Genomic DNA, 11,158 nt, shown 5'->3' on the forward strand with positions numbered 1-11,158 from the left:
ACCAAGGAAAAGAGGCAGGCTCACTTAGAAAAAAAAATTAATTATTTATTGGATGGTGTTAAAAAGGCTCCCTGGGAGTGCTCGGGGCAGCGGTGCTATCCTCTGCACCCAGCCCTGCTGGAGAGTGAGCTGGGCAGTACCTGTGCTAGATGGGGCAGTACCTTGTGCTAGAGTGGGGAGCAGCAGCTCTGCCACCTTCCCCGAGGCCGCCCGCAGCCACCAAGAAGCCAAGATTAGGTGTCCAGGCACCGACACTGTCCAAGGTTTCCCATGGCTCCAGTCAGCAGTACGTGCCAGCACTCACCTCGGCACTTGGGCCAAAGAGCAGCCGTGGCAAAGCAGGTCCTCTGTGCACTCCCCTGCCTGCAGGGAGGGATGGCTGCAGCAGCTGAGCCTCAGAGGGCCAGGAGCGGCGTGTGGTGCTCCTTCACACAGGGTGGCAGGTCCCAGCTCAGGCCTGACCCATGGGGTAGGTGAGGAGAGGGCAGCAGGACACGGGTGAGCCAGTGCCTGTGGGGAGAGGAATGAGGATGCAGCAACAGGCTTGAGTCTTCGTGCTCATCTGCTCTGCAGAGCTAAGGCAGGGCTGTGAGCCTGAGTTCCTCAGCTGCCACCATGGCTGAGCTCAGCTGGGGCTCTTTTGGCAAAGGGGTGCTGGGAAGGCCAAAGCTTGCCACCAGACAGGGTTAAGAAGTCACAAGGTAGCTGATGCCTGGGTCTTCTGTTCCTTGCATCACACACCATGGGATATTTGCTGTCCTGCTCTTCCCCCAGCTGCACAGGGAGAGCCCCAATGTCCCAGCACCCCCATGTGCTCTCTGAGCCACAACCCTCCCAAGCAGGGGCTTTACCTTGGTAGGTCCACGCCCAGGAACACCTTCCAGTTATCCCAGCCTCCATAACTGTAGGGGTTCCTGAAGACCTGCCAGCCAGGGAGATGCAAGTCATACCTGGATCTGCCCTAGCCAACCCTCCCACACTGGGCTGTGCTCACCTTGCCTTTTTTCAGCAGTCGCTGCCTCTCCTTCTTGTTGATGTGCCGCTCAATGCTGGTTTCCCCACGTGTGATGAGGGCAGCGTGCCACAGCGTGAGGGCACCCAGGGCCAGAGCAACTGAGCTGGGGACAGCAAGGGACAGCAGGTTGCATGCAGGCCTTCCTGCCCTGCTGCCACAGCTGTTAAGGGCTGCATAAGTGGGTGAGCTGCTCTAATCCCGTGACAGAGCTGCAATCTCCCTGGGTTGAGGCCAGAGCTAGAGCAGGTCAGCCCACCCCCGGGGAGGTAGAGGGTGAGCAATGTCACAGTCAAGGCTGCACGCTGCTTCCCCAGTACCCCCACAGCAAGTCCCTGGGCCCCATTACCTGCAGAGGACCCAGAGGTAGACCACGCTCTTGTGGAAAGCTCGCTGGCCAAAGGAAAAGGTGGGTGGTGGGGTCTGGTAGTATGTCTGAAAAAGGACCAAAAGGAGGTGGGATTACCCAGACTGCTTTATATCTTAGAGCCAGACAAGGGGACTGCTGCAGCCCTCAGTGATGCTGAGCTAAAAAGGATTGCGGCTGAAACCAACACAACAACCAAGGTGATAGGGACAACCACGAGACAGACAGACACCTGAGAGCTGGCACAGGGGTGAGAAGCAGTGGCCCAGGGGTCAGAGAGCATCCTTGGGACTGGTCAGGACTGCACTACACCACAGCTGAGGGTGAGATGTGCATGCACTGCTACAGCTTCTCCAGGAGAGCAGGGCCTGAGCAGCACATGCCATGCAGCTGCCACCAGCCAAAGCCCCTAGAAGCTGGGTGCATAGGGAAGCACACCCTAAACTGCTGGAGGGGGTGACTGTAGCAGAGCTTCCCAGCCAGCCCCAGCTCTCCAATACATGAGATGAGCGTGGGGACTGGCTCTGGCTGTGGGGAGCTCCTGAGGAGCAGGACCCCAAGCATACAGGGCAGCTCTGCCCCACACCACCTGGGAGCAGCTGGGACGCAGGGATGTCCCACCTGGTTGGCAGCCACCTGCAGTCTCTCCTTCTCAAGTAGTTTCATTTTCTAGGGGGATGGAAAACAGGGCACCAGTTAGGTGTCTCAGAAGGCAGGGCCCTTCTCCCTCACCCCCCTGCAGGACCAGGGCAGCTGGGGACCGCACAGGAGAGTGGAAGCAAAGTCACCAGAAGGCCATGTCTGGCCCACCCTTGTTCTGCAAGCTCAGTCCAGGGAGCCCAGGCAGGCAGGGTGCACAGCAGGGTGAGGGCCAGGGTCTGCCTGCTCACCTCGATGGCTGCATAGGCATCCCGGAACATCTCCCAGCTGCTGATGCTGCAGTAGATACAGCCCATGGTCATGAACAGGCAGAAGGAGAAGAAGTAGCGGTGGTTGTAGTGTCCCACGCAGTTGTTTAGCCAGGCTGCATCTGGGGTTAAAGGTGTGTAACTGTGATGGACCAAGGGTCCAAACCCACCCCAGGGGCCAGAGTGTTTCTTCTAGGCCTGATCCCCAGCAGACTTCCCCATTCTGGCTGACTTGGGAGAGGAGTGGTGCAGGGAGAGAAATGGGAAGCAGGGTCAGCTCCCCCAGGACAGTGCGGTGGGTTAGTACTGCAGAAGGATACGGCAGTGATGGTCCATCTTCAGCACGCACCTGGGAGGGAGGAGAACAGTGCCAGTGTCAGTTCCAGAGCAAGAACCATGTTTGGGAGGGGTCAGGCAGCACTCCCAGGCCTGTGGGCTGTACAAGAGATGAGGCAAGAAGCCAGCAGAGCAGAGGGGAGAGGGCTTCAGTCTCACAGCATGGTAGGGAGCAAGGAGAGGGGTCCTGGGCGCTGCCCAAAGTGCTGTGGTGATCAGAGGGAGGGAGCCCCACCTGTTGCAGATGCTGCAGTGGTGAGTGCGAGCTGGCTTAGGGGCAATGCACTTCCTGCAGATCAAGACGCCGGTGAGATTGTCCTTGGCCTGCATACAGGTCAGAAGAGATTTATGCACCCAGGCTCTGTTCCCCAGGTTCCTCACCTCCCCTGTGATCCCCCAATTCACAATACCCAGCCTCACTGCCCTGATCTGGCAGATGCCTCCCACAGTGACTCCACCAGGCTGGTCTAGCTGCTCCCAGTGATCATTCATATGTAGCTGGCCCCCAGTCCCCAGCTGTGTGCTTTCAGTTGGTGCCTCACCTGTGGTGGGTGCCCTGGTGAGGTGGTGATGGCCATGTAGTAGTGGAAGACAATCATGACAAGGTTCCAGTGTCCGTAGGCAATGTGCCAGCAGATCCAAGAAGGTGTGTAGGTTTGCAGGATGAGGGGTAGGAGGCAGATGTACACGATGGCCACAATGGAGCTTGTCAGACTGATCACCAGTGCCACAAATACCTAAAGGGAAAGGGGCCTGGGTCACCAGAACAGGCAGCACCTGCCTGTGGCTCCCTGGGGAAAGGCACAGAATATGGCCTAAGGAAAACAATCTGAACCACAGGCTGAGGTCCCCACTTCCTTCCTGCCTAGACCACAGGCAGCCCTGAGACTTGGTTGTCCCAGCAGCATGCTCACCTTAGCTCCTAGAGCTGGGTTCCTCCCTGCCCAGTGATGGTACTCACCACACCAAACCACCGGGTGATATGGTCCACCAGCCAGTAGATGGGCTCAAAGAGAGAGTCGAGCACCACGTCGCCATTGGTGAAGGAGTTGTAGAGCAGGGAGCGGAGGCAGAGGTGCCAATAATGCCACAGCTGCTCTGCCTGACGCACCAGCTTAAGCCGCCGCCGCCGGCCCAGCCGCAGGCACTTGAGGAGCAGGCGCATCACTGCTGCAAACACCCGCTGCCGGCTCCTCATACCTGCCACACCACACCTGGGGGGAGAGGAGCTCCGTGTGGGCAGGCCACCCCACTGCCTGGATGTTCCTCAGGAAGGTTCTCTCCTGGACATGCAGGGACCTCTCCTTCACCTTGCACAAGGATGCAGAGCAGATGTAGCTGAGCCCAGACTTCTGGAGGCTGTGGAGCCACTGCCACTGGGACAATTCTCTGAGTGGAGCAGGGGCACAGGCCTCTTGGTGTCTGGGCTCAGGTACATATTGGTCCCATCTCACTTTTCCCAGTGGGGAGGGGGACAGGGGAGCAAGATGGAGAGTCTGACTCAGAGGAAACCAGAGAAGGCATGAACATCAGCACTTCACCTCAAACGCTAGACCAAGACACAGAGGCCACCCCATATCTTTGTCAGCCTCACAACTCCACTCTGGAAGTCCTAGCACTTCTCATCTGGATCCACCATTCACCAGAAATGGTGTGACCTAGGGGCAGTCCCAGGCCGAGGCGATGCTGTGCAGTGCTCCCCTGCCTGCTAAGCCCCTTTTTCCACCCAAGAGCTGCGCTGGGAGCAAGGAAGAATCTGAGCTGGCCCAGCAGCTGGGAAAATGATCTGCAGGGCTGGGACCCCCAGACCTCCAGACAGGCAGTGCCTATCAATATTAAGCAGCAGGCTGCCCTGGGGTCCTGCTAAGGCTCATTCTGAGCCTGGCCCAACCACTTGCCTTGGTGCAGTGTCAGGCAGTAGCAGGCAGTGGTGTCACACCATAGGGTCCTCTCCAGCAGGAGCTCCAGCTCCCGGTGCAGCCATGCCCACTGTACAGCCGCAAGGCTGCACAGCAGGGAGACAAGGGGCAGAAGCTGCATCATCCAGATAGGGTGTTCAAGATAGGGAGCCAAGGTCTCCCCTTCACCCCACCAGATGTGCATGGAGCTGCTGCCAAGGCTGGGAGCAGCTGTACATGAGGACATCAGACCCACCAGCACCTCCTCACCCAGATGGCTCCCCCCTCCCTGAGGCTGCATCTCAAATCACAGAGATTTCCTCGTCTACGACAGCTGGTGGCGGATAATCGAGGAGCCCACAGGGCAGGCAGCCAGCCTGCTCATGCTCCTAGGGACAGGGCAGGACGCTCCTCTGCCCCCGCCGGGCACCCGCCTGCAGACAGCGGCACAGCCACAAGGATGAGGCCCCAGCAGAGCCCCGCACCCTCCTTGACCCGCTTAGGCACTGCCCACGGCCCAGCCCACAGCCCAGCGGGACAGGAGCCCAGCAGCACAGCTGAGAACAGAGGCAACATCGCGGCCTCGGGGGACACCCTTAGATTTGGCCCCTCCTACCCAGGCACCGCCGGGGGCCCGCTCCCGCTGGGTCCAGCCACTCACTACCACCCCTGCAGCACCCTCCCGCGGGGCCCGGCCCCACTGCACCCAGCTCCCACAGCTCACTAGCACCAATCCCACAGCGCCAAGACATTCCCTGGCTCCCAGCCCCATCACGCAGCGGGTGCCCATAACAGCAGCAAAGACCCGCCAGCCCCACCGCATGCAGCCCCATAACCCCCGGCAACCCCAGCGACACAGCGACCCCACCACCCCCTCCCCCCCCCAAAGTCGCCACCCAGACCCCCGACACCCTCAGAACCCTGCGGACCCACGGTCCATCCCAGTCCCAGGACACCCCGTCCGGCGCCACCGCCCTACCTGCCGCCCGAGCCCCCCTACCCGCCGCCTCCATGCCGACCGCCCCGCCGCCCTCACGACCCCACCGGCAGCGCCCTCCGAGCCACGCACTGCGCATGCGCTGCCCGATCGCACATGACAGGACGCGCCCTCTCTCGGCGCTGCACTACAACTCCCAGCAGGCAGCGCGCCCGGGTGATCCTGGAGAACCAATAGCCGCGCGGTTCACATCGCGGCATTGCCGCCCAGGACCAATAGGATGGAGGCTTTCTGCGGTCGTACTGCCGTCAGCGAACATGGCGCCTCCCGCACGGTACTGCGTACCCGGTGAGTGCGGGCCCGGGTAGGAGATGATGGTGGTGGGGTGCCCGGGGCAGGCGTGGGGTCTCCTGGAGCTGGGGTTGCCCGGGTAAGTAGCGGCCTGGGGCCGATGCCTGCGGGCGGAGGCTGCAGGGGAGGACTGACACAGGAAGGGCTGTCCCGCCGCACTCGGGCCGGATCCAGGAGTGGTGCGGGGATGGGAACCCCGGAGGAGGAGCGGGAGGAAGGGTGCCAGACCCTGAGCCCCTGTCCCGCAGGCGAGCGGCTGTGCAGCGCGGAGGAAGCCACGGCAGGCAGCGGGACCTACACCCGGCACGGCTTCATCTTCTCCTCGCTGGCGGGCTGCTTGGAGAAGAGGAGCGAGGACAGCGGAGTGAGCACGGCCGCGGGATCCTGCCCTTCCCCGCACCGACTACCGAGCTGCGCAGCCCCTTCCCGATTGGAAGGGCCGGTCGGTGCCTGCTGCGAGCCTGACCCTCCGCCCTGGCCGTGCCCCAAACCAACCCTCCTGTCTGCTTCTCCACAGCTGCCTGTTGTGTCAGTGGTAAGAGACGCCGAGTCCCAGCTCCTGCCCGACGTGGGAGCCGTGGTGACATGCAAGGTAGGGTTTCCTTCCATTGGGATGAGGTTTCCTCCTGCATGTCCACAGGGTGGGCTCAGGAGACCCTGGGCTCATTAGTGCCCTCCACAAAGCTCCCAGCAGAGGAGAGGCAGCTTAGTGGCTTCCCAGCAATCCTTTGTTCACATAGAAGCCAGATATTGTCATGTGGATATTGGCATAGGGATCAGCTTCCCCGAGGCTGGAGGGAATTTTTTCCTTCCTCTCGCTTCCAGAGCTCTTTCTGGAGCCACTGTGTGGAGGGCAGTGCCTAGGACAGCTTGGAGAAAGGGTAGGTGGAGCGTGCATTTATTTTCTTATGATCCTGATGGTGGGAGAGAGACGAGAGACCAGGTTCACAGCAGGTCTCAGACTTATTCCTGAGTCTTGAGTTGCACAAGGATCATCTTGCTTGTCTGGCTCGCTGCTGGCTGTCCCACTCTTTTTGGTCCCAGGGAGGGGAATGCCAAGTGAGACAGGAAAGCCTTGTCTTTCCCTGCCCTTTCCCTGCCTTACTCCCCTTTTCCTCTGGGCAGGTTTGCAGCATCAACTCCCGCTTTGCCAAGGTGCACATCCTGTATGTCGGCTCCACACCGCTGAAGTCCACCTTCCGGGGCACCATACGGTAGGGATTGAACTGGGCTTCCTGTGGGATGGGGTGCCAATTGCCCCATCCTCAGTGGGGAAGGAAGGCTTTTCTGAGCTGTGCAGCCAGCTGCTCTGCCAGGAGCACTGGGCAGGCATCCAGCATGTCCTGGCCAGCACCCAGGGAGGCCGGGGCAGCTCCGTCCAAGGCCAGAGAGTTGCCTTTGCTTGCTGATGCCAAGACAAGATTCCTTGTCTTTTTCAGGAGAGAAGATATTCGAGCCACAGAGAAAGATAAGGTCAGTGAGGCTCTGCTAGTGACTGCTACACCACAGCTGTCTCCACTCCTTTTTCTGCTGGGGGGGAGCTCTCGTCTTGCTGCTTATGAGCACCCCAACATGCTATGTGGTTTTGGTGGCTCTCTCATGTGCAGGTGGAAGTATACAAGAGTTTCCGCCCTGGTGACATAGTTCTGGCCAAAGTTGTATCCTTTTCCTGCTGAAGACTGTGTTTGCCTAGTGTCCTCAGGTAGATCTTTCCCTTAACCTCCCTCTGACCAGATCTCGCTGGGAGATGCACAGTCCAACTACCTGCTGAGCACAGCGGAGAATGAGCTGGGTGTGGTGGTGGCACGCAGCGAGGCAGGTAGGCTGCAGGGCCCCATCTCAGGCAAGCCCGCCTCATCCATGTTGGAGAGGTGGCTGTTCCTTTTCCTTTTCCACTGAGAAATTCAGTTTTGGGAAGGGGAATGCCTGATGCGTGGTGTCCCTAGGGGTCCAGATGGTGCCCATCAGCTGGTGTGAGATGCAGTGCCCACAGACCCACACCAAGGACTTCCGTAAGGTGGCCCGTGTGCAGCCGCAGTTCCTGCAGACCTAGCAGGGACCCTGTGAGGCGAGGACAAGGGGCTGTGGTGCTAGAGCCTCCCATGGACTCCAGCCTCCTCCACAACTGCCCTAATCTGAACAGCCAGACAGGCCCTTGCTTGCAGGATGAATTTTCTATTTCTGAATAATAAATATTTTTTGAGAGATCTGTGCTCTGCTCAGTTACAGCCCATTGGGGTGGCTGGTGCTGCTGCAGCCTGTTGTGGGGCAAGCTTCCCCAGCACAGCAGCTGGGGAGGGGAGCAACCCAGTTCTGCCAAAGCAGAGCTCTGGTGTGTGGCTGGGCTGTGCTGTCTCCAGCCTCTTCCCTCAATAGGTCAGTTTCAAGCATACAGGGCAGCTTCTGTCCCTGTCCCGTTGATAACTGGTACAGGCTGCAGCTTAATCCTGGAGCACCCCAATCCCGCCTGGCCACACCTGCCCTGCCTGCCTCTGGGAGCAAGGGCGTGCCTTAAAACCACGAGTGGCAGGGCGTCACCCTCTCCCCAGATTGCAGAGCTGTGCTTTTCTCCTCAAGCCCGGAACACCTTCCATGTGCCCAGCAGCTGCTACTGCCTCACAGACACGCGATAGGAGCCTGCAGGAGATGCCGGGTGAGGCATGCAGGAGAGCACCCACACCTTGCTATTGCGTGTAACTTCTTTATTGAACTGGAACAAGACACAGCTGCTATGGTCAGACAGTGAAACGGACCCTGTGCAAGCCCAGGCTCGCAATGCTGGCAGGGGGGGAGGCTGCAGAGACAGGACAACTTGGGAGGGGGCACAGTAGCGTCTGCTTCAGCAGCAGGACTGGGATGGGCTTCAGCTGGGGAAAGATATGGTGGACATGGACCTCAGGGTGATAGGCTCACTCCCTCCCTCCCATTTCTCCAAAGGCAATAAGTTAAAGCAGGGGTTGGCAGAGTGAGGTCAAGAGGTGCAATTACTACCCTTGGGTACAACCAAAATACAGCCCTTTCAGCATCTACACATCCCAGGTCCTTATGCTTTGCACCCCTGTGGGAACAGGTCACCCACTTTGGTCACTGCACTGCACTCGCCCCACTGCTCCTGAGATGACTAAATCAAGCAACAAAATAACCGTAACCAGGTGACAAGACCTGCTGGAAGCAAAGCAGAGGAGCCTCGCAGAGCAAGGGATCGCTCCACACATCCCCCTGCAGATGGGGCCCAAGGGCTGGGATCTCAGCACGGAGAGGTGCATGGGTGCTGCCAGGGCTTCCCTTCACACCAGGCTGTGCACACAGCCCCCAGCACCCAAGCTGTCTGCAGAGGGGAACCTGATCCCTGGAGCCTAATCCTGGGGAGCTGCTTCGGCAGTGCAGCTACCAAGTTACTACAGCTGTGGGAGGTGTGCAACAGAGGGGTGGGGGACAGTGGGGGGGGGGCTCTACTACATGCTAGCCTGTTACCCACCCTCACTTCTTGACCTTGCCCTGAGCAGCAACGGCCTCCATGGCCTTGCGCACTGTCTCCTCATCCCCCAGGAACTGCATGGGTTTGACAGGCTTCAGGTTCTTGTCCAGCTCATAGACAATAGGGATGCCGGTGGGCAGGTTCAGCTCCATAATGGCTGCTTCTGACATGCCTGAGGACACAGAGATGCCATCAGTTGGGGCCCCACTCACATGGTGCCAGTTGGGGCAGTGGGGAGATCCCCACAAAGGGCTGACGTACCTTCCAGGTGCTTGACAATCCCACGCAGGCTATTGCCGTGGGCAGCAATAAGGACTCGTTTGCCTTCTTTGATCTGTGGGACAATCTCCTCATTCCAGAAAGGCAGAGCCCGGGCGATCGTGTCCTTCAGGCTCTCGCATGTTGGCAACTGGTCCTCTGTCAGGTCAGCATAACGACGGTCCTGGGGAAACAGCCACACTCACACATCAGCCAAATGCAGTGTAGAAAAGAAGAAGCAGGGCCTTGAACTGTCCCCCCTCTTCTCCCCCCCACCCCCCCCAAATTCTGTGCCTGGGGATGAGATACATGGAGGCAAAGCTAGACTTAAAAGCAATGAAACAGCTTTGAGGTTGTGCTCAGCTATGGTGACAGCTGTGAACCCCTTCTGGGTAAAACCCCACATTGCTTGCTCTGGGTGAAGAAACAGCAAACATCTATGCATGGCTCATAGGACTAATGATTAACAGACATATTATCCCCTCTGCTTTCCATCTATCTGACCAATGCCCGGAGGTTCAACTCCCCAGGGAGAGGGAAGGACAAATTTGGCCCATGCACAACCCACACACTTGTCTGCTGCAACAGGGAGACCCCGTAGGGGAAGCCACACCACAGTGCAAAGATAAATCTAAGGTGGCTTCTAGGAGCCTCGCAGCAAGGCAGACAGAGAGCAATAGGTCTTACCTTGCTGATGGAGCTGTAAAAAGGGTGATCGGGCTGCATAGGAGGTGGGGGGATGTCGAACGAGCGCCTCCAGATCTTCACCTGCTCCTCACCGTGTTTTGCCGCTGTCTCGGCTTTGTTCAAACCGGTAAGACCCCCGTAATGCCTCTCATTCAGACGCCAGGTCCGGATAACAGGTAACCACATCTGATCAATGGCATCCAAGACGGTCCAGAGGGTACGGATGGCCCGTTTCTGCACCGAGGTGAAGCAAATGTCGAACTCGAAGCCGGCATCTGGAAAAGACCGGGAAAAGGGGACCGGTGTCACCGGGCAGGTGAGTGTGTCGGGCCTTACGCAACCAGTGAAAGGCCAAGGGCAACGGCCCCACCGCACTGGTACCGGTCGCCTCCCCGCCGCCGGCGGCGAGGAGAAAACTAGTATCGGAGGACAGTGGAGCTCTCCGGTATCGGAGAACCCGAGGCTCTCCCCTCGGTACCAGAGGGCCACCAAACCATCCCCATTACGCCTGAGGCGGCCGTACTAGGTCACCCCCCACACACCCCCCCTACCCCGCGGCCTATCACCCTCTCCCGCTCCTCCTTTCCCCGATACCTCGGAGGGCCTGGCCGCCGCGCCGCGCCTCTTGCTGTCCGGCGGGGCTCAGATCAGCATCGTACCAACCGCTGAAGCGGTTCTCCAGGTTCCAGGCGCTCTCGCCATGGCGGATAAGGACGAGGCGATACGCGGCCATGGCAGAGGAGCGGAGCAGAGCGGAGCAGAGCAGAGCGGAACCTGATGGGAGGCCGTTACACGGGCGCGCGCTCTCTCCGCCTTAGCGCCGCTACTGCTGCTGCCACGCGCGACTGACGCTACCGGCCCGGCCCCGCCCCTCCCGGTGGAGAGAGCTCCCGCGCATGCGCAAACCGGCAGCCGGCCGGAGGCGC

At 59.6% G+C, this 11,158-nt stretch overlaps 3 protein-coding genes across 6 annotated transcripts; 1 reads left to right on the plus strand and 2 right to left on the minus strand.

Annotated features, from left to right (window-relative positions):
• Positions 1–24: 24 nt before the first annotated feature.
• Positions 25–5,587, minus strand: ZDHHC16 (zinc finger DHHC-type containing 16). 3 transcript variants are annotated; one of them, XM_030453003.1, is made up of 11 exons: positions 5,501–5,587; positions 3,585–3,837; positions 3,166–3,360; positions 2,859–2,947; positions 2,608–2,636; positions 2,270–2,403; positions 2,001–2,048; positions 1,362–1,447; positions 995–1,118; positions 852–922; positions 25–510 (listed from the first exon to the last, which is right to left on the minus strand). In XM_030453003.1, exons 2-11 carry the CDS (start codon positions 3,819–3,821, stop codon positions 396–398), a joined length of 1,128 nt encoding a protein of 375 aa, XP_030308863.1. In that variant the 5' UTR covers positions 3,822–3,837; positions 5,501–5,587; the 3' UTR covers positions 25–395. The 3 variants fall into 3 exon arrangements, with proteins under 3 accessions (XP_030308863.1, XP_030308864.1, XP_030308865.1); XM_030453005.1 differs by having other exon boundaries at positions 422–510; positions 1,000–1,118; positions 5,501–5,545; XM_030453004.1 differs by lacking the exon at positions 2,001–2,048 and having other exon boundaries at positions 396–510; positions 5,501–5,545.
• A 162-nt stretch (positions 5,588–5,749) lies between these two features.
• Positions 5,750–8,008, plus strand: EXOSC1 (exosome component 1). Of its 2 annotated transcripts, none has more exons than XM_030453180.1 (8): positions 5,750–5,806; positions 6,058–6,173; positions 6,327–6,401; positions 6,935–7,023; positions 7,249–7,282; positions 7,417–7,467; positions 7,544–7,628; positions 7,756–8,008. In XM_030453180.1, the coding sequence occupies exons 1-8, from the start codon at positions 5,776–5,778 to the stop codon at positions 7,860–7,862; spliced, it is 588 nt and encodes a 195-aa protein (XP_030309040.1). In that variant the 5' UTR covers positions 5,750–5,775; the 3' UTR covers positions 7,863–8,008. The 2 variants fall into 2 exon arrangements, with proteins under 2 accessions (XP_030309040.1, XP_030309041.1); XM_030453181.1 differs by having other exon boundaries at positions 7,764–8,007.
• A 485-nt stretch (positions 8,009–8,493) lies between these two features.
• Positions 8,494–11,086, minus strand: PGAM1 (phosphoglycerate mutase 1). The gene is made up of 5 exons (XM_008490419.2): positions 10,827–11,086; positions 10,233–10,507; positions 9,549–9,729; positions 9,288–9,459; positions 8,494–8,676 (listed from the first exon to the last, which is right to left on the minus strand). Exons 1-4 carry the CDS (start codon positions 10,963–10,965, stop codon positions 9,290–9,292), a joined length of 765 nt encoding a protein of 254 aa, XP_008488641.1. The 5' UTR covers positions 10,966–11,086; the 3' UTR covers positions 8,494–8,676; positions 9,288–9,289.
• Positions 11,087–11,158: the final 72 nt, after the last annotated feature.

This window comes from Calypte anna, chromosome 6 (assembly GCF_003957555.1).
Source record: "Calypte anna isolate BGI_N300 chromosome 6, bCalAnn1_v1.p, whole genome shotgun sequence".
In the NCBI taxonomy this organism is placed as follows: domain Eukaryota; kingdom Metazoa; phylum Chordata; class Aves; order Apodiformes; family Trochilidae; genus Calypte; species Calypte anna.

Coding starts and splice junctions, on each gene's coding strand:
- ZDHHC16 (XM_030453003.1), bottom strand. CDS start 3,821: ATGAGGAGCCGGCAGCGGGTGTTTGCAGCAGTGATGCGCCTGCTCCTC. Junction 2,948..3,165: donor CACCAGGGCACCCACCACAG/GTGAGGCACCAA, acceptor ACCTGTATGCAG/GCCAAGGACAATCTCACCGG. Junction 923..994: donor GACTGCTGAAAAAAGGCAAG/GTGAGCACAGCC, acceptor CCTGGCTGGCAG/GTCTTCAGGAACCCCTACAG.
- EXOSC1 (XM_030453180.1), top strand. CDS start 5,776: ATGGCGCCTCCCGCACGGTACTGCGTACCCG. Junction 6,174..6,326: donor AGAGGAGCGAGGACAGCGGA/GTGAGCACGGCC, acceptor GCTTCTCCACAG/CTGCCTGTTGTGTCAGTGGT. Junction 7,024..7,248: donor ACCTTCCGGGGCACCATACG/GTAGGGATTGAA, acceptor TGTCTTTTTCAG/GAGAGAAGATATTCGAGCCA.
- PGAM1 (XM_008490419.2), bottom strand. CDS start 10,965: ATGGCCGCGTATCGCCTCGTCCTTATCCGCCATGGCGAGAGCGCCTGG. Junction 10,508..10,826: donor CGGCGGCCAGGCCCTCCGAG/GTATCGGGGAAA, acceptor GGTCTTTTCCAG/ATGCCGGCTTCGAGTTCGAC. Junction 9,460..9,548: donor GATTGTCAAGCACCTGGAAG/GTACGTCAGCCC, acceptor CTGTGTCCTCAG/GCATGTCAGAAGCAGCCATT.